The 24,351-nt window shown below is 39.5% G+C and overlaps 1 protein-coding gene across 1 annotated transcript in view; it reads right to left on the bottom strand.

Annotated features, from left to right (window-relative positions):
* The window catches only part of DLEC1 (DLEC1 cilia and flagella associated protein), a 40,427-nt gene extending 21,807 nt beyond the window's left edge, over positions 1-18,620 (bottom strand). Inside the window, exons 1-19 of the mRNA XM_055707626.1 lie at positions 18,588-18,620; positions 17,579-17,719; positions 15,773-15,929; positions 15,129-15,239; positions 13,855-14,048; positions 13,376-13,596; positions 13,056-13,137; positions 12,584-12,671; positions 11,606-11,779; positions 10,677-10,813; positions 9,670-9,762; positions 8,402-8,492; positions 7,321-7,483; positions 5,384-5,576; positions 3,998-4,056; positions 3,289-3,463; positions 1,409-1,502; positions 1,047-1,177; positions 577-735 (exon numbers count right to left, since the gene is read on the bottom strand). Of these exons, the coding sequence (XP_055563601.1) occupies positions 577-735; positions 1,047-1,177; positions 1,409-1,502; positions 3,289-3,463; positions 3,998-4,056; positions 5,384-5,576; positions 7,321-7,483; positions 8,402-8,492; positions 9,670-9,762; positions 10,677-10,813; positions 11,606-11,779; positions 12,584-12,671; positions 13,056-13,137; positions 13,376-13,596; positions 13,855-14,048; positions 15,129-15,239; positions 15,773-15,929; positions 17,579-17,719; positions 18,588-18,620 (2,496 nt within the window). The remainder of the gene's footprint in view (positions 1-576; positions 736-1,046; positions 1,178-1,408; positions 1,503-3,288; positions 3,464-3,997; positions 4,057-5,383; positions 5,577-7,320; positions 7,484-8,401; positions 8,493-9,669; positions 9,763-10,676; positions 10,814-11,605; positions 11,780-12,583; positions 12,672-13,055; positions 13,138-13,375; positions 13,597-13,854; positions 14,049-15,128; positions 15,240-15,772; positions 15,930-17,578; positions 17,720-18,587) is intronic.
* Positions 18,621-24,351: the final 5,731 nt, after the last annotated feature.

The following is a 24,351-nucleotide window of genomic DNA, read 5'->3' as shown; positions in this document are numbered from 1 at the left end:
CAGTATTGCCTCCACGCTGCTTTAGTTATTTCATATGAAATGATGGAATGAGCTCTGCAGTCAAAGACTGGAATAGACTGCATTTGACACATCACAGTCTAGATAATACTAAGCAATACTTTCAATATTCATCATGGTAAGTTGTTATTTTGGGACACACCTGCGTGTTTCAAAACTATTGCTTAAAGCCAAAAGGCCCAATTCAGTAGGTGCTGAGATTCCCATCTCGGGTGCTGATGTGAGTGTGTGGGAGGACTGTTTAGCAGCCTTAGTTCTGATAAAGTCTTACCCTTTTATTTGTATCAGCAGCAGCTGAAATCACTGTCATACAGGAAATATTCCACACCTCTTTGGATCAGGCTGGCAGTGGATTTGTAACAAATGGAAATAGAGGAAAAACTGCAAAGAAGCATTTAATCTTAAAATAACTTGTGCACCTATGGAGCCATGCAGAACCGGTTTCATAAGAAGTCACAGAAATTAGAACTTCTGATACCTGGAATGAATACCACAACTGCTAAGCATAAGGAAGAAATAGCTGAAGAGGGAGCGCAGCCAGCTGTAGCAGTGACTTACCTCCTCATTCCTTTCAGCCAGACAAACATGGCTTTCTTGCATTCTCCACTGTGCTGGCAGCTGACATAGATTTTTTATCTCAAAGGTTCTTAACACACTCTCACCCTGCTTAGTCAAACCTAACTGGAGTGATGGAACATCAATACAAAGAAGTGGACCCTAGGACACCAGGAAACAGATGTCAGAATGGACACTTCTGCCAAAACTGCCTGATTAAGAAGCATACATTATCTAAGATTAACACCCAATTTCAAAAAGAACAGCAGAAAGCAAATGCATTGCATGTAATACAGAAAAAATTTTTACTTTCATGGGACTATCGACATTGCCTCAATAGTTACTAGACAGCAAAAATACCTCCTGTTTGCAACTGCTTTAGATTTGTCACGCCTCTAAGAGGCAAAAAGCTTTATATGGATAATAGGCAGGCCCCACAGCTAGTCACCCCACAACACTAAACAGTTCCTTACCTTAAAAGCAGCCTCAACATGCAGCACAACCGGCTCTGGAAGATGTTCAATCTTACACCGCAGGTTACAGCTGATACACCCAGGTTTGCTTCCAGTAATTACCAGTTCAAATTCACAACATTTATTCTTACCTAGAAAAGAAAAATTCAAGGTGCTGTCTCACCCTTTTGCAAAGAAACCACTTGCTGTAAGCCTGTTGCTGGAGCTCCTGGAATCAAATTAAGTCTCCTGCTGGCTCCAGTGGGCTGGGGATCAGGTCTTCTTTTGCAGCTTGCATTACAGTGCTCTGTGACTTCTCTTCCACTCATACCAATTTATATATTATTATCATTAATTGATACTTGAAGTCACAGAAACTTTACCTATGATGCCGGTGTGAGGTTCAACTTCCATGATGTCACAAGACACGATTTTCTCCCAGGTGTACTTGATCAATGATTTGCTGTTATTCCACATCTAGAACAATTAAAATCAACGAGCCAGTTAATGCAGTTTAAGCTTTCACAGCAACAAGGCAATTTGCTGAGAGTACTGATGAACTGCAAATTAGGTATTGCGAGTCTTACATCACATACTTTGCAAACTCTAACCATATCCTGCTCACTACTAAACATTATGACACCTTGAATATAGCTACAACATACTGTATCTTCACCTGAATCTTGAAATAAACTGAGCACTGTTAAGAGTAGAAAGGCATAGAATTTCATCTGACCTCTGACTTGAACAGTACTAACCCAGCACCATGCACTAATTACTGTTATTTTCATTATAATAGTGCATCCTCCCTTTCCTTTCTCCTCTGTGATGTGAAACAAGGACAGGAAGAAGTGGGATTCACCTGACTGGATTTCAGGTGTCTGCAAAACAGATGCAAGAGCTACATCTGACCTCATCTCCAAGCACTGCCTTTACTGAAAATAAAGCCAACTAAAGAGTGCTGGAAGCAATTACTCTGACCTATTTTAGCCCATAGGATGAGATTTATTACTCCCTGGGTGCTGCCAACAATATCTTTGAGGTCTATAAAGAAAGCTTAGTAAGTGTAGCTCAGATATGGAGATACATTCTGAAAACACTATATTTAGTCAGGTTATATAAGCACTATATTTAACAGTCGCTATCTTCATGCAGGTGAAGGTGTTTTCTGAAACTTGAAGAAAATCTATTAACTGTTCTTTCCAAGAACATTATATATTTGAAGCCTTTTAAACAACTTCTCCATTTTTCAAAAATGTAACAGACCTTCTAAACTTGAACTTCAAATTCATCTTTTGAGAGCAGCCTTTTTTTTTTTTGCCAAAGGATCTCTTTGTGAGAGAGATGTAAGCTCTTGAAATCTTTGGCCTGCTCTTCTGATCTTTTCAGACATTATTTCTTAATTACAGCAAATAACTTTGTTCTTTGAAGCACAATTATCTCTAAGCACAGTTCAAATTCTTATCTTTTTAAGACTAAAAAAGCAACTGTGAAGAATGCCATTATATTATCAGTAAGTGACTTAATTACCTATACTACACATGTAGCTATACTAGATTACCAGAACGTATGAAATGGCTGGCTTAAGTTGAAAAAGAATTTCTAGGAAGAGAGAGCATAAAACTAAGTGCTGATGAGCAGTAACTTTACAAAAAAATGGGAAGACCTTTAACTGGGAAAGGTCTTCCTGCCTGGCTTTTGCTAACAGGCCTATTTTTCCCAAGTGATCCTGATCTATAGTAAAGAGGACATCGAGTGAGTGGACAATTTCAGCAGCAGTCTGTTCCATAACAGTCAAATAGAAATTATCAGAACCCGCAGGAAAGAGTAAGGTCTAGCATGCTGCAGCATATGTGACTTTTATAGCTCTTCTGTGCTTGCTGTAGTCCTTTGCATGAACAGTGCCTCTGTTATGAAGTAATTTAATCATCCATTGGCTATCCCTCCCAACTGGAAAACTTTTACACTACAGGAGTGACAAAGTGATAAGCAACAGGTTAGTGACCCACAAAAATATTTAGAAGGCTAAAACTCTTATATCAAACTTAAGAGAGAAAAAAAGAACAAAGCATGCTGCCTGGGGTGTAGGGTTAAGGAGGCTTGCTAGGGGATTTCAGTATAGACCTCTTGAAGTCATGGTCTCCTTTAAAGATATTTAGGAAAAACTAAAATAACATGGATTGTCTGGTACCTTCTAATAACACCTATGACAGCTAGTGACACAAAAACCACATGGTAACAGTGAAGTCAAAAGCTAACAAACCTTAAATGTTTTCCTGACATTTACACCAATAAAGTTTTCTCCAGGGATGATAATGGCATATGGTTCCAGAAGAAGATTAACTGGTTCTGTAGATCCTTTAACTTCTATTTCCAGTGCTATTACATCCTTTGTTTTGTATTCTGGAATGTTTTGAAGCATCCCCTCTTTTACTAAACTTTGGGAGGAAACATGGTAGAATTATTAAGCAGTTTAAACTGGATCCCGTCTTTTAATTGCCAGATCAAAACTGAAAATCATCAAAAGTTTCTCAATTACAGACTGCCCATGTGCAGTTAGCTCAGGCTGGGGACAGTTAAAACTTGGAAAAATTATAGTAGTTCTTTAATGTACTCTAGTTGTCCCAGTCTGTTCATGAACAAGTATGTAAGTCATAGACTGCTGTGACAAACAGTAATAACAGGAAAACCAGCTGGAAATCTCAGCAGAAAGCCTGGAAAATGAACAGACAAAATGATAGTATTATCTTTTTCCAAGAGAGGTGCAGCCCTAGCTAGGGCTAAGGCACGTGTGCAGACATGAAGGAAGATCACAGAGACGCTCTTGGTAGCACAATTAGTTGCGCAGATAAAATCCTTTATAATTCTCAGTCCATCACCACCAGAAAGATGAAGAATCCCAGTAACTTAATGTAATAGCATAGCTAAAATGTGGCTACATATTTTACCAGGAAATACTTTTCTCAGCTTACCAGCGTGGTTCTGGGATGTCCCTCAGTACCATCTGAATCACACTGTGGTAACTCTTCAGCTACATAGATGAAGAAGGAGAAGATTTTAATGTCATGGAATCAGTTACACTGAGGATTAAAAAAAGATGAAAAAGTAGTTTACATTTAAAGGATGAACAATCATCATTGGAGTACTAAGCTCTGATAAACAATATTCAAACTCTAGTGTTACTAAAAGAAAACATGTTTGACTGCAAAATATTAAGCCAGATTCTGATCTCATGGTGCATGGTTCCAAGAAAAATATTCATTTTTTACATGCCTGTTATTATTTCCCTAGTATATTGCATACTACACACAAGCATCTGCAAAGACTCCCCAAATTAAGCTCAGTACTGCTGTAATAACTTAAAAGTTTCTCCTAACTGCTCCAAAGTATTTAGCTTAATTGACCATCAATCTGATTTTGAGTAAGAAACATTACTTTTCCATCATGGGAAAAGAGGATGCCTTTTATATTCTAATGGGGTGGAAAAAAAGGAAACAGAGAAGCAGGCCTTAAATCTGAAGGGCTTTGCAAAAGTTTCATTTGATTGTACAGAGATATTAATTTAAGTATATATGTTAATTCAATCTATTTTTCTATTAACTAATTAAAGTATTTAAAAAACCCAGTTATTTTCTTTTCCATACATATTTGAGGCATTCTTATGGCTGTCAGTCATCACAGCATGGGATATTCCCACTCTTGGGCTTACTCTGGATCAAGTTTCTTTAAATACAGTGAGCTCACACTCCTTATTTACACAGGCAATGGAGCAGAAACTAAGACAACAGTCACTGGTAAGCTGCATTAAACATTGTTGCACCCTTCTTTACTCACAGCTGCATACTATCATTTGTCTGCCAAAGGCTACTACTATCCCCTTAATTTATCACACAGATGTTCATAGGACCCACTTCAGTTCCAAACAGCTACAGCTGGAAACCGTTCAAATAATCAGTTTGCTAACCAAACTTACTTAGGCTGCAGTAGGTACGGGGCACGTGCCCAAAGCAGCTCACTAGCAGAAGGGGAAGGGTCAGGAGATTGGGGGGGAGCTGGTAGTGTTGTGAGGGTGGTACATTTACCAGCCAGCACAGCTGCAGCTCTGAGGATGTGTTCCTAGTTTCAGTGTAAAATTGTGTCCAGTCAGTACCAAAACTGACGTGAGATCAGAAACTGTCTCGCATTTTGCAGTCAAAACATGTTTTCTTTTAGTAACTTTCTACATTTTGAACACTGTTTATCAGAGCATAGTACCAGCTAATTAAATTTAATTTAGAAAGCTGCACAGCAAGGATTTTATGACTTGCATAAAAATACACAGCTGGAGTTTGTAGATAGGAGGGAATCACAAGCCATACCTCCTGTGGAGTATAAGTGAGAGTAAACTCATGATCCGCATGGGGAAGCAAAACTCCCTGCTCAGGATTTAGGGAGAAGGCTGAGTCTGTGTCTAGGTTGTATTTAAGCTTCATAAAGTCTGCAGTTACTTCTGGTATTAATGGTTTCAGATTAGGCTTTATTATCTGCCAGTAGAAAGGAAGTTCTACATGGCTGCAAAGAGATCAATAAACAACAAAAAAGCTATGATTAAAAACATCAGGTATTTTTGAGCAAAGTATTGAGAGAAAATTTTCATTTTCTTTCTCCATGTAGGGAATTCCTCTCTTTAAAAATTACAGCACTTAGACTTACTAGTCTTTGTGAGCTACAAAGCTGATGAGGCAGCATAGACTCAGAGTATCTAAATTATACAAACTACATGCTAATATATGGAAGTAAGTTACATAAACATGTAAGATATGTTAACACTTTCTTGCCTTATTTAACTTGTCATGTGATGCAACTTTTAGGAAACTCTACAATTCTTTCAAGAATCTGAGATCAACAGGACCATTCCTGGTATCAGTATGTTTGCGTTGGATCACTGCCGATGATCCACATAACATTCTCAATTTAATCCAAGTGCAAGGTGCGGTCTTTAACATGTCAACAAACACAGTGACCCAGCAATGGCTCTGCAATACTCTTTGTAATCCAGAAAAGGTTGCTTAACTAGGTTGCTTCAGCAGAAGTGTATTCCATGGAATGCCTTCATGGGTTTTAAAACCTTGCTCATGCTGACCACGGAAACTTTGCCTTACTAAGGTGAGGAAGGACACTGGAATTTGAAAGTGAGTATCAATGACAAAACTGAACATGTACAATTTCTTGAATCCTTTCTACAGCAGTAAAAAGTTTTCTCTTTGCTTCTATGGAGTTCAGTCTCAACCTGCCAGCTTTGTTTCATACAAATGCTGACACCAGATGTGCAGGGACGGCTGTCATGGTTATAGCACAGAGAAAATGTGGAAATAGGCATAGTCACATTGTTTATCAGTTTACAGTACCCAGTTCACTGAATCACACTATCTTTACCCAAACAGCATTATGCTCTGGCATTACGCATGTGTGGTTTCCAGGCCACAAAACAAACTTCCAGAAATTCATTGTAGCAAGTAGCAGTTTACGTGAATGTATCTAAAACCAGCACTGACCCCCTTACTACTCTGATGGCTTGCAGCCTCTAACTACTGCAATCCTGCACATTAGTGTACTTCTATTATTGCCTGACTGATTTTGCTCAAAATCAGGATGCCACTACATTCAATACAATGTAATTGTACATAGAGGCATATTCCTTGACTTCAAATAGAGTTTATATTTAAATCTATTGACTCAATAGTAGGGATCATGAAAGTGTTAATATGAGTTAGTTGCATTGAGCTCCCATTTCAATCAGTGGAGATCTAGTGGAGTCCGGGATGCTTTATGTCTTGCTCTATGGGAGATGTCTACAGTCAGAATTGCATCCTTAGAAACATCTATTTCCTTGCACTATGAAAGGAAAAGAGTATAGGCTGCCTAGCTCAGTTGCACAAGTATGCAGTGTAGACATGTAAAGTTAGATAAATCTTATCTGGGTGACCCTGTAAAATATTTTCTCAACCATCCATATTTATGAACCTTTGGAGTTGCAGATTTATCTATACCAAAGCAAATATATTGACCTTGGCAGCGTATGAACCAAATGGTATGTCTAGTGGTTGCCAAAGTATTTGATCTAGGTATAATGTTCCTGCTCTTACAAGCACATCCTTGAACCTTAATTACTAAACAACGGAGCAAAATGAAGCAAGGCTTCTGCACAAAGTTTGTCAAGTGCATGAAGGTTTCTCCAGCTTGAAAGAGTATGGTATCACAAATGAGATCCCTACTGGTATGAGAACATTGCTCTATTAATATAGTAGCTACATACGTAGAGTTTCTTATAACCAATTTCTTCTCCTCAGTGGTGTGTGGGTTTTGGGGGTCAAATCGTATGAGATGCTGTAATGTTACGTCAGTAACTTCATCAGGTTCAGGCTTGCTTTCTCCACCTGTGACGAACAAAAGCTCCAGAGCTATCAGCTGTCCAACTCCTTGAAGAAATGAGTAGGTATTACTGTTTACCATCTGGTTATTAACATTGTTCATATTACTCACTAATAGCAAATGCCAGCAATGGCCATTACTGATCATATCTGGTGTTTCCTCAAGTTTCAGAAGTCCAATGTGTTAATTGTACAATATTTTCCTGATGTTCTTTGTTTATCAACATATATCAATAGAGATCTTCATGAATTTAACAGATTTGGATTTCAGGGCCACAACCTCAGCTCACTTACTTACATTAGCCTTGTTTCACTGAAGTGAGCAGGGTGTTCACAATGGTTGATAATGTGGCTCCCAGATGTTTTAAGCAGTATATTGAAATTTTAAAAAAAGCAACAAATCCACTATTCTAACATTTCCAAAGGAAATACCTGTAATAACATGATGTAATCAAGCCTAATGTTATAGTACTCTCAATTACAAGACAAGCACTAACATTTACAAGAATTTCAACTCATTTCATTAGCTAATCCAAAGATTGCCTATCTCTCCTAAATACCCTAATTCAAGATGTGCCCCAAATCTGCTTCACACCCAAATGTATTTCTGCCCTGTTAAAGCTGATGTTTTACAGTTTGTCATGTTATCTTATAGATACAAAATGAGAAACAAACTGCACCTAGCAACAGGTTTTCTTTTCTGCTACTTGGTGACATTTCATGTTTGGATTTTTGGCTACAGTGAGTTAAGAGCTCAGTGCTTTCTGAACGTATTTCATGCACTGGGCACACTAGTAGTAGTAGTAGTAGTGAAAATAATAATGCTTAGGATTTAACACTATCAGGGACAAAGTATTTGCTTAATCCAATTACATAAAATGTTACCATCACTTCAAGTCATCAGCTGCTACTCACATTATCTGAATATCTATGGTGTTAGAAATGTTTAGATGTTTAGAAACAAACCTGAGACTGTAACATCCTTGACTTGGCAATTGTCAGAAACAATGGTGTATGTTTGCTGTGAGACTTCTGGAAAAGAAGGGAAAAACACTACCTGAAAGAGAGAAGTAAAATAGCAATGTCTGTAACTGATTTTTCTTCAGGAAGTAATAAATTTCAATTCATGAATGTTCATTAAAGGACATTTCTAGTGATTAGTAACTAAATCTTGCATTTGCAAGAAGCAGTGTCACACTCCCTTAATACATATCAGAAAGAAATAGGTTTTCTGGGTCACTAAACTTAGATGTGTGTATCTGGATGGCCACCAGAGGCTGCCTTTGTAGTCACTGGAGTTGTGGGCAGTCTACTGGGTTAGTTGTGGAATTGCATCCTCAGAATTGGATCTGCCCTCTGAGCAATGCCACTGCTGCCTTTCAAGCTACAACAGTGTGAGCAGGGCAGCAGTTGTGTGCCCCTCCCCACCTCCCCGAGTCCCACCTCAACAAAAACGGTTCAGGGGCCAAAAACTCTGGCTGTGTAATGTGCATTGCTGTTCTTCTACCTGTTATCCATTACCACTGGCAAACCCAACCCATGCTACATTCATCTCCTCTTTCTCTCCCATGTGTGCCTGGCTCTGCTGAAGCAATGCACCTGGAGAGACAGAAAGGAGGAGAAATGTTTCTCCTTTATCCACATCTGCCTGACCCATTCCTCTTATCAACAGCCAGAAGGTACAGGTAAAAGGAGGGGCTGGAGGCTAGCCATGCTCTCTTCCTTTCTCCGTAGTGATGCTGTAACAAAACATGGCCCACATCAGACAAAGCAGTGGTGGCAACCATTGATGCACACTTACTACAGAATCTTTTTGAAGAAAGAGCACAGCATAAGTGAAGGATTTGTAGCTGCTGCTCTACAATAAAAGAATTTATTACCCCAAATGTCCTTTTTTCCCAAGGAATCTCAAAAAGTAAAAGTTGTTTTTTTTTTTAAAGTGAAACAAGTGCTCCTGTGTTCTCCGATTCCAGTTTTCTCTAACAGGATGTTTTACATGGAGAAAATCTGACCCATCTCTGAGTGGATAAGCAAGACCTTCAAAGTTGCAGTGAAAGACTCACCAATAAGACTCACAATTGCAATTCTTCCAGTATAATTGCACAAAAAGATCTGAGCATTTTTGTTCACACAAACACAAATTTGCAAGGTCCAGCCAAGATCTTCTAAAATCATTCTTGCTTGTTAATGTATTTGGTAAAGTACAAATACTTTCTATAGCAGTTGATACTAACCTCTACTGTTGTACTCTGCCCTGGAGCTAGCTGAAAAACAGGAGGATGGATTCCAAAAGGATCTTGTATCACAAAATCAACTGTGTCAACAGCCTAAGGTGTTAAAAAAAAACCCAGAAAACAAAAAACAAATTAAATTGATCAGGTTTTTGCTTTTAAAATACAGCATTACCTAAAACAGGCTGTATACTACAACATCACTGGTTTAGCTCTTACTATATTTTTTGTTCACACATCTCAAAAATATGTGGCTTATGTATATGGCTTAATCAGCAGAAATACTCCTGCTTTATTACCTTGGTGAAAGCAGGAGGGAAGGTGCTGTCTCTAAAGAAAAACGATAGTGTCAGGAGCCCTAATATTCATGTTCACAGAAGAACAGCCATGCCTGAGCATAGGAGCTCTGTCTGTTTCTCCATGCTTATGATTCACTTTGAGTTGGAACTTTAAAGTGTTTCAGGAGGGACAACCTGGCACATCAGCTATCCCGTTAGCCTCTCCTCCAGCACATAGTATGCCAATCTACCAGTTAGATCTTATCTTCTTTGTCCGTTTCCTTTAGACCTTGTTTTTGATGGAAATCTAAAGACAGAGCAGTACTGGAGTGGACCGCTAGGGTCTACAGGTGCAGCAAGGTCAGTAAGTGGTAACTTGGTGGGGACAGCGAGGAAATTAGCTTAAGCAATGCTAGAACTGATTGCATTTCAATTTGCTTTAAGGGTAAGGTTAAGTTCAAGCCAGTTATCCTTTCCCTGATCTATGCCTGAGTTTACCTCACCACTGAGCAAGACTTCTTCCAGAGGCAAGCCACAGCATAAGCAGAAGGTATGGACATCCAGGGAGATTGGTCCCCAGGATAATGTGAATTCTTGAGGAAATGGCACAATACAGATGTCCCCAGAAAGTTCTTACAAATTCTGTGCTAATATACCATGACTAGATCAAAAGGCCTTCATGTCAGGGCATCTATACCATCCATGCCCAGTATTTCCATTCTAATCACTTACCTTGAAATCAGGTGGTGGCCAGGCTTTCTTTGGCATTATACAGAACTTCTCAGGGTTAATTCCCTCATTTCTGCACAAAATCTTTGTTACTTTTATTCCTCCAACAAGGCAGGAACCACAGTCTATAATGTGAGGCACTGAAATGAGTAACACAGAAAATCAGACTGCACAGACAGTGAAGGCCAGCAGTCGGCAAAGCCAGCTACTTCTTAAATAACTCTTTACAGACAACATTACCGCATATGAATATGCTGGGTGCTACAATCCTAAAACCCCTCAGATTCTTTCCATTTGAATGTTAAACAGTATGAGGTGTATATTTCTGCATTCATCTTACATTTTAATGGTGCTTCATAGTTAAAGACTACTGAATGATAACAAAAAGTAAGATTATTTTATAAAAAGCTCAGTATAACAGGAAAAATGAATTTACAAAAAATCAAAGGAAGTTTCTGCAAAAGTAATCCTGGTTGTTACAGTTAAGGCTAGATATCTAAGATGTGAATCCTTCAGATATGTCATAGCCATATATAGTTAACATAACATGCCATTAATATTAATTAATAGCATCAAATATTTATAACTAAAACATAATTCCTTAATATTTAGTGATTGCAGGTCAGAGTTCAAGAATCAACAAGTCGCAAGCCTAGAAAAGTGGCTCCTGCTCATTCCTCTAACACAGTGGAAAAAAATTAGTTTCATGTGGCAAGAACAAATAATTGGGGAAAAATTTTACAGGATTACATTTTAATAGATTTAATAGATTAATTATGAGTGAAAATGAGATAGATATCAAAACATAGAAACTGGACTGCCACATTTGTCCATGTTTGTTTTGTCACTAAAATTGGAGACAGTCAAATGAAATTAAAAAAAAAAAAAGCCCATTTAACTTTAGAGAAACTTAAGAATTGGATGTTACTGACATGTTAACACTGGAGGTGGCCTTTTAGCTTGGATCGGGATCAGAAGGGGTTCTGACACTTGAGTTCCTACTAATATAAAATCTTCATAATCTCCTAGATATTCAGGAATAAATTGGACCGTATACTGGCATGTCATCCCAGGAGCAATCATTCCTCCCTTTCCTGGAAATTTTCCTTGGAAAAAAAATGCAGGGAATTAAAAAAATTAAAACCTCCCAAAGTTGGCATATGTATTTATGATCACATCTCCCCCAACAAAGGTGCCTGTAAACTCTCCACATTTATTGCCTAAGTCAAGCTGATAAAAATAAATGACCGCAAAAGGCCTGCCAGTGTAATCAGTGTATGTGCATATCTTCCACTGAACCGAAAGATTTTTTGTCTGAAACATGCTTATAGCTACAAAAAACAGAGTGAGGAGAAACCTAGAGACCTTTACCCAGTTTTTCTCTTCCACAAGACAACAAGGCTTACATGGTGTCATCTAACTTCTTCTCAATATCCCTCCAATGTTGTGACTGAGATACCACAATCTCCTTAGGCAACCTGTCCCAGTGCCTACTCATTCTACTGTAGGAAAGATGTTTTTCTTAACTTTCCGCTAACCTAAGCTTCCTTGCTGTAACTGAAGTATGTTATTTCCTGCCCTGTTCCCCTAATAATTTCAGTGGAAACTAAGTCTGTTCCTAGATGAATTTTGGATAAGACTCAATCTAGGTATTCCGTGGATACATTTCAATCTAATTTCAAACACCTTAATATTAATTAGTCTTCTTGAATTCCTCATTAGGCCATTTGAATCTGCTTAAGAGTTGCATGTGAATGGTTCCAATGACATAAGTCAGCCTTCAGTTTCTAAAGAACTGAGCACTATGGATAGCAGAACCAAACAGAACATCTCTAAAAAATCTTTGTTCAAGCAGATAAATTAGATCTCTTATGTGCTAACATCTTAAAGGCAGTAAAAAGAACGCTTACCTGGCCCAACAGCAAAAGCTGAAGTAGAGGGGGGGATAAGTCTTACATGATGACATGTTGAAGTGATGTTCTGCAGCTCTATAGTCATCTTATGTAAAAAGAAAATAAAATACTCCATTGTCTTTACCATCACTCATTATAATGTTTGCTATTCCCTAGTGCTCTGTTAGTAGTAACGAATACTTCATCGTAACCAACCTAAAAATCTCAGTTTATTCAATAAGGGCTGAATCAGATGCTATCAAAATGAAGACAAGACTGAAAAGGGTCCATTTTAGTTTTCACTGGTTAGTGTGTCAGTGGCATGTGTGAAAGAGTATCTTCAAGGAAGCTAAAGGGTCATTAATTCAATTTAAAGAGGAAACTCAAGACTTTTGCAGAAAGTGAAAAGTGTGTGAAATATGTAGATTACGGCAGGACATAATGCTTCTCAGTAGCAGAATTAACTCTCTACAAAGCAGTAAGTCCTTACCTCATAAACCTGGCCAACTTCATAATTAGAAAACAAAACTGCAGGTGGATTGGCAACAAACACAGGAATAAATGGGGTATCACTGAAAGATAAAAAAAAGGAGATGTTATCTTACTGCCAAGTTCTTTAAATAATTATAAAATAAAAACTGAAAAAGGTACCATACCCTTTAGCAAAACCAAAATGTCATACAGACATGTTTCCTAAGAGACTATACAGACATTTAGCTCAAAGTATCTGCATGTAAATCCACAGTAATACTATAGCGGAGCTCTCTGTGTGCTCCAGCCCAGAATCAAGAAACTGTATATACTGCATACCCTTTATTTCCTTCTGCTTTTCTTCTGGCTACAGTTTGTTCCATCTTTACTTGAGAAATTACAAGAGATTTGCCTCCATGAAGAGTATTTAGTGGTAAAAAGCGGGGGTTCTTCAAGTAATTCTGCCTTCTTTCAAGTTTGGCAAGGTAAGCACACTCACTTTCTCCCTCTGCTTTGCACTTACTATCCTTCCAGGCTAACTTCTGTGAGGCATTAGTTTTCTTTGAAAAACAAAGAGATCATGGTGCAAAATTAAACACGGCAATTTTGAGGATGATGAAAAAGCTATCTGTATATGGCTAATGAAAGCTATACAGCATTGAAAATTCATATAGAAATATTGCATTTCTGTCGACAGATCAAATCGAATAAATACTGGAGCCAAATCAACAATGCATTGATATTCACCCTTTGTTACAGGAACAGCAATAGGCTTTATAGTTCTGACAAACTGAAATAAATAAATCTGTAAAATGTACCTTATTTGTCTTTCTAGTCTGGGGGCTGGAGTCTGGAGTTGAAGGCAGAGTTAATGTGCACAAAGACACATTTGACATACTACCAGCTGTCTTCTGTAGGTGTGCAACCTCTGCAGGCATCTGGTCCCGTGAGCTTGAAGAAACATGCTGTTGAAAACTAAATGTCTCTTTCATGTAGCCAGGTTCTGATTTTCCTGCAATTCAAAGAAATATTTAATTCTGTAAAAGAAACACATTAATTATAAGCATTTATTCTGAGCATAGGTGTATGAGTTTATTTCAGTCTTGCTGATAGTAAAAACACTTTAAATCCTCTAGAATTTAATATACATTTATAATTTACTTCGCACAAATGAATTTTCATGCTGTAATAAAAAGCTTTCAGAAATACTAATGAAATGAGCCATATAAAAAGAAAGTTACTACTCTCGGAAAGCCATGTTAATCTTATGAGTGAGTGGGACTTAGAATATCCTGTTCAGTTTACAAAAAGATCTGTATGATGGACTTATGACAGTCAGAAAATTTACATAAACAGGGTGTGCCATCTAGTCCCATGTTCCTATAGTCAGACAACAAAATCGCCACCTCAGAGGAAACTCTGAGGTGATGTTAGATTTTTGGCTTTATTTGGAATTACAGTGGAAAAAACCCCCAAATCTTGGAAATTTTGGTTAAGTTGATTACTCTGAAATGTTTGTTTTGACTTGACCAAGAAATTTCATTTTAATGATACTAAAACCTTTCACCTTGGCTCACACATGAGTAAAAGAAGTAAAGAAGTTTTGACATTGCCCAAAAGTTTTTTCTTACTGATCTTCATTTGCAAATTAAACTGATACATTTCCAGAACTGGAAAATTTTAAACCCAGAATAAAGAATATAATTTTATTTCACTGAAAATAGTTTTTACTTTATTGTAACCACTTCCCTTCTCTCTACACAAGATACAGTTGCAGCTTTGCGCTAATGAAATAGAACAGAGGCAGAGCAGTCACAATTAATACAGTTTTTGTGTCAGATGGAAAGAACTGTAAACAAATGTGCAATGGCCATTAAATTTCAGATTTAAACACACTTAAGCTTAATAATTTTTAATTAATCAATTTTATTTTGACAACGTCCCTTCAGTGGAATTTTATGCTTGTAATACTGAGTGCCTTCTGCTTTGGCAGAAAACTACAAAAATATACTCTGATCTGCTACTCCTCCAATGCTTCAGTTCTTACTGAGTGTTCTAGAAAGTCTAAATTATCCTCTGCTTTAAAAGTTACCTTTTGGTGCTCTAGTAACAGGTAATTTATCAGTGATATAATCATCAGGGCAGGTCAAATTATTCTTTCTGAGAAGTTCATTATCCACAATCCACCTAAAAGAGGATGCCACTGCCACAGTAAAACAAAACAAAACAAAAGTTTTTAAAAAAATATGCAAAAGCTTAGCCCCTTAAGATAATGTTGTCTTTATAATCTACCACTGTCAGGTAATATTTTTGGGTAGAGAAAGAATCTGGTATTTTAATCACAAGACTTAGACATGTGCCTCCACACTTCTAAATTCAGTTCAAACCCAACTATGCAGACATCAGAGAAACATTTAATGTCTGTTTGTTGCTGCTATATATCAAGGTATTTATACTTGTAATAAAGTTATGTCACAAACCATTAATTGCAAATTTAATACCTTGGAAACCACCTGTTTCTTTTTTAGTTCTTTAGTTTCTTACAGTGTTAAACAGATTGTACTCTACTTGAATCTCTGCACGAAGTGCTTCAAAGTTTCTCTATTGATGTAATGCCAAATCAAAGGCGTACTGAGTACTAGACAGTCCTGCCAGTGATTTAGACAATTGTTGCATTGGTCTCCAGGTACCATAAGCATGTACTGGAGAGAGAGAGAGTGTTTTCAGAATCCTCACCTGGTGGCAACCCCAATTTGTGGAAATCTTTCCCGACATCTGCCTTCAGCATGTTTAGGGCCCTTTGCTCTTCAGCTTTTGCTCGATCCTGGGCCTGAATGATGTTCTCTTCTACTATGTCAGCTTCTGTCAGTTGGCACTTATACTCCTCAAGAAGCTGTCACAGGATGGGTGAATGTAAAGAAATGACTGTAATTTTTGCTGTTAACATCTCCTTACAGATAAATATTTTCTATTTGCCTTTGAGAGGTAAATACAGAGAGCTTGGCAAAACATCATTACTTTACAAGTATAAACTAGCCTGCTAAAACACCGTCATTCCTATCATTTACTTGTGTGGGGTAAGAAGCGTTACCCAAGAAAAACCTGTGAAAGATGAGGAAACCCTCTCAGGACAAGAAAAATGTCTTTTCCCTTCTGTGGACAGTAGCTACTGCACTGTATTTTGCCTGTAAATGTAGGAATAAATTTGAAGTAAATGTTCCCTCCTAGTTTCTAGGAGGGTTTCTAAACCACCAGAATACCCCAATAGTGATACTTCACTCCTCCCTCCTGTTATATTTTGGATGTCTCTGCACAGTGTGGTAAGTGCTTTACAAGCACAACTCAAAAAGAAAAATCCTGCCTCAAAGAGGTAGCAATGTAAGTTAAAGAGGGAATATAGCAGAGACACAGAGACATACAAGACCAACAGCGAGAGAAACTGACATTGGCCTCAAGACCATCTGTAGCCTGAGCTTTCTGTAGAACTTTTACGTAACAAGGCTTAACCTTTTGATTCATTTAATGGATTTAAATAATTTATTAATTTTTTAAAATAGAAAGTACAGGATGCATCTCAGCTAAAATGAGATGCTTCCTCTTCCTCTGCTCATTCTGGGATCCCTCCACTGTCACTGGAATCCAGGATAGAATTCCAACCCATGCCAAAGTTGATAATGAAAATGGATCTGATTGATTGTGCTCTAAAAGTGCCTGGGTGGGGGTTTTTTTTCTTTTTTTGTGTGTGGTTTTTTTTTTCTAATGATACAGAGAGCCTTGAATGACTAGTTCAGCTGTAGCATACATGTTACAGACAGGTACTGTCAGTTGAAATATCCAAGCAGTCCATTTCAGGAGTAAATATTCATGTTTATTAGTCAGAACATGCTGTGTTCACCAGTATATTCATAAATGACTCAAAAGAAATATAAAACTTCAGGTTTTTCAGCTCTGATAACCTTTGAGAGGATATGATGACACAGACTGGAAAAAATACCTGTTGCTCAAATTATTCCTCCACTTCTATACACTGACAATAGCTGTCAGAGCAATGATTAATACAAGTACTTTTCATTTCCACTGTTTAGCATTTGCAACACTGGGAATCTTGGATGTAATAATGGGTTATGTATTGTAGTGCACCACTAAGGTAAGCATATATAAATAATACTTGCAGCATCTGGTTTCAAAATGCAGCACATGAGAATACTTCATTGCAAGTTAGGAAGTCTAGGACGCTGAGCAGCAGTTACAGGGAAAAGTTGTTAGCCAGTAGAACAGGCATTTAAAGGGCTACGGGTCTTACTGGTCTTACTCTGCCTGAAAAGCCATCCAGAGCTGAAAGTATCATGAAGGAGCACGTGATAAATATTAACATATATGAAAAGTTCTGTGGGGAACTGTGCTCAAACACATTTCCATTAAAATGTCAGTTCTAGGATCTCCCCCTGCCTTTTTATTTTACTTCACAGAAGATTTAGAAATTACAAAGTAGCAATGAAAGCTGAATAGAGCTCCAAACTCTGACTTGGTTTCAACTTGTACCGTCTGTAGCTCCTCCATAAAACTCTCATGATAAACACTGTCTCCTCCTTGGGACTTGATCCAATTTGTCTCCGTGTCCACCCCAATAACATCTCCAGTGTACAGGTCCTCAAAGGTGCTAGCCAGCAAGTGGGAGATGTCCTGAGGAAAGAAAATGAGGTTGTTAGTGTTTAAAGCCTGGGATAGGGTCAAAAGAGCTCCCTGGGTGTGTGCCAACAGCTGGAATTAACAAACAGAGAAGGAAAACTGGGGGAAAGGGCTGGGAAAGGTACCTGGGAAGGACCCTGAAAGGGGACACACTGCAAGTGTGCACGTGAACACTGAGGTGTGAAGACATGTATGTAAGTATGTGCATGTACAGGCCATGCATGCACAGAGATGGTGTCTGTGCTGGTGGGCTGTATGTGTGACTGATGGTGGCCGACACGGTTCTCCATGTGCACACAGTGTGTATGTGTGCCACGGTTTATGCAGGGATGTGTCTATGGGGCTATGTGAGTGGGGTGTGTGTGTGTGCAAGGGAGATGCAAGCACTGAGCACTGCACAGGGTAAAGGGGTGTCTGTGTGCAGGTGTGTGTCTGTGCCCCAGGGTGCATGCATGGGTGGGTGGGTGTCTCTGTGTGCCCCAGGGTGCATACAGGGGTGTCTGTGTGCAGGGCTGTGCATGGGTGTACGGCTGTGTGTGTGTATATATGTAGGGATGTTCTGTGTTTGCAGGGGGGCGTGGTGCTGGGGGTGTTGGGGGGTTGTGCAGGGTGTGTGTGGGGTGTATGTGCCGGGGGTGTTGGGGGGTTGTGCAGGGGGCATGTTTCTGAAGGGGGTGTCTGGGTGTGTGCCGGGGGTGTTGGGGGGCTGTACAGGCGGTGTGGGGGTGTGTGCAGGGGGTGTAGAGGGTGTGCAGAGTGTGTGTGTGAAGGGGGTGTTGGGGGGTTGCGCAGCGGGTGGTGTGTGTATGTGTGAAGGGGGTGTCGGGGTGTGCGCCCGTGTGGCCCAGCCCCGCTGCCTTACCTGCGTGCCAGCGGAGAGGCTCCGCTGAGCCATGGCAAGCCCGGCGCTGGGGTGGCCCCGGGCAGGCCGGACGCCTCGGCTTCCTCCCGCCGCCCCCTCAGCCGCCGCCCGCCGCCGCCGTTGCTACGCGACCGTGTGGGCGGGAAGGGCCCGGCCGCCGGGCGGGGCAGCGGCCCGGGGCGGAGTGGAGGAACCCGGCGCCCAGCGCCGTCCGAGGCCACCGCGGAGCGGGGTGATGGTGGGCAGCCCACCCTGGTCCTCGTCACCCCTCACACAGCCCCTCGCTTCGTCACCCCTTACACAGCCTCTTGCCGCCCTCCCGCCGCCGTGCCCCTATGCTAGGGCTGTTGGAGGGCTGAGGCAGGCAACCCATGTCTTACTGGGGCAACTACCCTGTTTCTGCCCTGCCACTGTCAAAATAGGTACTTTTTGTACTCTTTTTAAAGCAGTGGAGCTGTATGAATTGATAAGAAACGAAATAAAATGTTGAATTGAAACTTTTGAGGGGATTTGTGCCTGGCTTGCCTCTCCGCCACCATCAGGCTCCGGTGCAGGCCGTGAGCTTGGCAGCTGAGGGGAGGACACAAATCCTCTGCTCCTTCCCCAGCTGCCACACACAGTGCGGAGGCCGGGCTGTGAGGGATGGAAGATGGGGTAATTCATCATCAGCCCAAGAAACCATCCATCTTGCCTTCAGCCTGCCAGAGTGCCCTGGCTGTGTATGCCGGTTGCTAACAACAGCCGCCTGCTCCTGCTGAAGTGGGTGATGTTTTCCTTAGAAACCATCCTGGCGTAGCATTTACTGCTTACCCTGCCTTCTCTCTTTCTCTCTCTCTCTCTCTTTTTCTTTCTCTTTCTCTCCTTCTTTCTCTCTCTCTCTTTCTTTCTTTCTTTCTTTCTTTCTTTCTCTCTCTCTTTCTCTCCTTTCTTTCTCTCTTTCTCTCTTTCTTTTCCTTTCTTTCTCTCTTTCTCTCTCTTTCTTTCTTTCTCTCTTTCTCTTTCTCTCTCTCTTTCTCTCCTTCTTTCTCTCTCTTTCTTTCTTTCTTTCTCTCTTTCTCTCTTTCTCTCTTTCTCTCTTTCTCTCTTTCTTTCTCTTTCTTTCTTTCTTTCTTTCTTTCTTCTCTTTCTTTCTTTCTTTCTTTCTTTCTTTCTTTCTTTCTTTCTTTCTCTCTTTCTCTCTTTCTCTCTTTCTCTCTTTCTTTCTTTCTCTTTCTCTCTTTCTCTCTTTCTTTCTCTCTTTCTTTTCTTTTTTTTTCATTTTCCTCCCCCTTGCGTATTCCTCTGAAAGAACCAGACTGTGGGCCCCAAGGCTTCTCAGTCGCCCTCAGGGTCATTGGCTCCATCCCAGTTGCTGTAAGGGGGTTTGCAGGGGCTGGAAGTGGAGGTGGGCAACGTTACTGCCCTCTGATGGTACTTCACAGAAAACAACCATCACAAAAATAATTCACCAACAGGTTTTCCATGAGCAGACAAGCAAAAGGCCCGGGGTGCAAGCCCCACAGCAGCTGTGGAGGTGGTTGAGAAACTGGTGTTTGTAGGCATGTGGCACGTGGGCTTGGGACTACGTAGTGTCACAAGCTTTAGTTCATCAGTTCACCAAAGTCTGCTTTTGGAATAAGACACCAAGTTAGATTAGGAAGCACTGCTGTGTTTTCAGTTTCCCTGTGAAAAAGGGAAAATTGCCCAAAGGAAAGCACAGCGAATCTGCAATATCCTGTTCCAAAGGTTAAGGCAAGTCAGAGAAATCACTGACAAGAGTAGGACCAGGTACCAGTGTTTTCCAATAGAAAATGTTTGTAGCTTTGTTTCCGTGCAGGCACATAGGTGTGTCTTTGCCTTTAAAAGTAGGTTGGAGCATTCACATTTTGACATGTTTCCGTATCAGAATTCCAACTTTTCTCATCATGTGCTGTTACAATTCATTGTAACATCTGTTTGCTAACTGGAATGTTAATGAAGTCCAGCATTTTTTAAAGAATTATTCCCCAGCCTTTAAGAAAGCCTTAGAGTAGTGGCAGTAAAGCAGACGCTTTTGTTTAAAATAGTATATAGACGCACATGAAAACTGACTGTGAAAAAAACTTCATTACTTTCATCTTTACTGTCTTTCAGTAACTTGCCAAGCAGATCATCTGTTAAGAAGCTGGTGGTTTTTCTTTTTCCAACTGCAGTCTGGAAATGTACCATGAAAACTGGAAGTGAAGGTGAGATCTATCTGCCTAGTAGTCAAATGCAAGATCAGAAGGGAGGGCTTAAACACTGGTCCAAAGCTATATACAGTTGTTTGCCATGTGACACTGGTATATTTTGTGTCAGATCTCCATTTTTATGCCATTGTCATTTATGCATATAAACATAAAATATAAATGCCGCTAGTCTGTTGTAAAGCTGTTTAGTTCACGTATGTATTCACATTTCCATATAATATTATGAATATTAAGAACAATTTGCATATATATCATCCTCTTTATCACCATTCTAAGATATTTAACTTCCAAAGGCTGAAAAGAGACTTACGTATGTAGGAAATGGGGGTAAAAAAAAAAACCACCAGAAACTTTAGCTTACATTTATAAGTATAAATGTAGATGTTTTTTCTAACTGCCATATATGACCTCTACCAGACATTTTACCCTGTATTTCCCCTCTGTACCATGTAAGGTTAGATTTTATGCTGACATTGTGATTTGAATTGGGTGTGTGGATCAGAAGAGACTCCTGAGGGTCCCACTTTTTATGCTTGTGTGCAATATGGAGCATAATGACATTCTTTTGGAGGGAACTAATCTAAAACGACTCTCCAGGAGCTCACCTCATGTTCTCTGTTAGCTAACGGGCTCTCAATCTACAGAATCAGGCAAAAACTAGTCTGAAACAACATCCCCAAATGCCTGCAGAATGGACATTGTTTTCTGAGCACTGACTTTTGTGCACTGCAGTTCTGCTCCTAGTGCACCAAGCCACCTGCTATGGTAGACATAGCCTAAGTCACAGACCTCAGAGGAATCATAAGTTATGCTAAAGACAAGATTATTCCACTCTTAAAAGTAGTCTCCATGTCTTGTCAGGATCGTATTGCTTTTCTGTATCTATTTTGTTCACGCTCCCCAGGTGGTCCCCACACATTCTTTATTATCCCACAAGTTCAAAGTTCAACTACTGTCCAAAACCATGCTTTCTTCTGGTAGTAACATGTTCAGAAAAGGTCCTTCCCATTGTAAGCTATCAAAATCATCTTACAGTCGGTGTCGGTGGTTTGTTCAGGCATCCAGGTACCAAATGACACTATGGGTAAGGCAGGCCTGGCTCCTTCTTCCTGCTTGTTAGCTTTCTGAGACTGACCATAACAGAACTTATTTGTATATAAAATGGCGAGATGTGATTTGAATGCAATCACGGAGCTCAAGTACTGAGTAAGAGGTGATGTGTATGTAACTACATTGCAGAATGGAACTGTATCTTACACTTTTTACAAAAACAGCAAGCTCCATAGCAGTTTCATTTACCATGCTCATATTTTATCAAAAGTATAGCTGGATGTTATGACTTGGGTATGTAAGGCAGACAGTATATTTCCTTATATATTTGAAAGCAATGGACAGCTGTGTTTGACTAATTATAATAAATTATTGTGAACATGTATTCCTTAAATGTGTAAATATTGGACTAATAATAGCATCCTTTCACTAATCAAAACAGCTTGCAGACAAGTTCATATGTTTATCTTCATGGCAACCTCAAAACCTTCAGTAATGTCAGTGGACTTCCATACAGTCCTTACAGAGAAGTCACTAAACTAATTCCACTCAATTAATATTTGAAGGTTTTCTTGATATTATGAAGATTAGGACACTCTTAAAAATAAAAATCAAAGTTAAAAATTCTGCTGAGTGTGCCACCCCCATTATATTAATGCAACCATATTGATTCATTTGGAAACGTATCTGTACCTATCTCAAATAGAAATACGATACAAATTGTATATATGTATATAAAAAGATAAAGAAAATAGTTTTTGATTATATATTGATTTTTTTTAAAACCCGTAAATCCATAGAGTCCAGAATGTATCAAGTTTTGGATGTTTTTAGCATTTTCTGAAAACAGGACAAGTCATACAGACTTCAGGTGGCATTTTTTACATGCGGGAAAGTAAAGGTAATGATGTTGCAGTACTATCTTTTGCACCAGAATAGTTGCACTGTTTGTATGTTTGCATCTAGGTAGCAGAAAAATATTTCTAATTACTTGTATTTCTTTGCTAAGGTCTTCTTGGGTTTGGGTTTTCACCAAACAATTCCCAAAAGTATGCTGATGCATGATTCACTTTGACGTTGCTGCCCTCCAGTGGTCTTATTCAGGTTTCCACGTATTCAGGAAAGCCTTTATAAACAAACCTTGTATTAAATCTTCGTTCTAATCAGACAACTGAGCAGGTACAAATACTTCCATAGCAATCCTGCTTAGTCTCTTACCAGTGTCTTAGGTAAAGTGTGTTTATTCATTACACTGGCAAATCTATATATTATCCCATAATTACTGCAGATGCAGCCAAACAGGTATCACTAGAATGTGGGTTTCCTTTGCATATTGCCATGTGTATCTTGAAGAAGAACTAAACCCAGCATCCACAGTCTGATTTTAAAACCCAAGTAAAATTTTCAAACATAGAAAATGGAGAAATAACCTTTCAGTTTCAGGTAATAAATGCCAAACAGCTCAGTTTCTGAAACCTGGCATCTCACGTTGCACTGCTTCCTTGTCCTACCAAAGATATTTTTTTCTCCAAATGTCCTAGTTGGTTTAAAACTATCCATTTCTTACAGCTCTTGCCTTGTTGACTGTACTTAGGTCATCTCCAGTTCCCTTGGAGGCAGTTTGGAATTGTCTGTAACTGGCAGTTCTACCTGGGTATTCTTTATTTTCTCATAACATCTTGTGTGCTGTTATTTTGTGGCTGTCTCCTGATGTGAGTCAACCCTTTCACTTGCTTCCAGTTTACACTTCCTGGCTTTAAGCTTTTATTTGTTTTCCACACCTCTCTCTTCTGTATCTACAAGTCTATCCCTCACCAAAACATGTCAGTGGGTATTGCCGTACTTCTGATGAAACACTTATGATGTAATTTCACTCAAGCCGAATGGGATTTTACAAAGCAGACACACCCAACATGTAGGAGAAGCATGTGGAAAATGCATACACAAAGGAGCCACTCATTCCTTTCCGACAGTGTCTGGGCAGATACATCACTCTCTAATTAGGGTGGAAATGGGCTACGCCTCCATGCAGAGATCCAGCTGGAGGGTGCAGTGCTGGTGTGATACTGGGACCTCAAGCAGAACAGAACACGGGGCTTATCTTCCAAGTTCACCAACATATTCACAGGTCCCTGGGTCAGAGAGGGGTTTGGGGAGTACAGTCTAATCTCCTTTTGTCAAAAGCTGCTACATCTAGCCCCAAACAGTTTACCCAGTACCATGTTTTGTTAAAATTAGTAGTTTTCATTCTGTGCTCCATGACTAGCTGAGGGTCCACCAATTATTTGTAAGAAGTCTATGAAAGCTAACAAGGATAGCAGCCTCTGGTTAGATTCACAACCCAATATTTGGCTTCTGCTTCTGGATATGCCTTTGTTCACCAAATTAAAGAATAAGGTTAGCATTTTTACACTCAAGATTTTTTTTTCTGTGGTCATAAAGGCTCTTCCCAGTGCTATTTTTGGTAAATTAATCTGTTTCTTGGCACATCATCTACATGGTGGTGG

The sequence above is a fragment of the Falco cherrug genome, chromosome 4 (genome assembly GCF_023634085.1).
Source record: "Falco cherrug isolate bFalChe1 chromosome 4, bFalChe1.pri, whole genome shotgun sequence".
NCBI classification, from domain to species: Eukaryota; Metazoa; Chordata; class Aves; order Falconiformes; family Falconidae; genus Falco; species Falco cherrug.
Note: the sequence above shows the minus strand (reverse complement) of the source record. Positions and strands in the feature narration are given on the sequence as shown.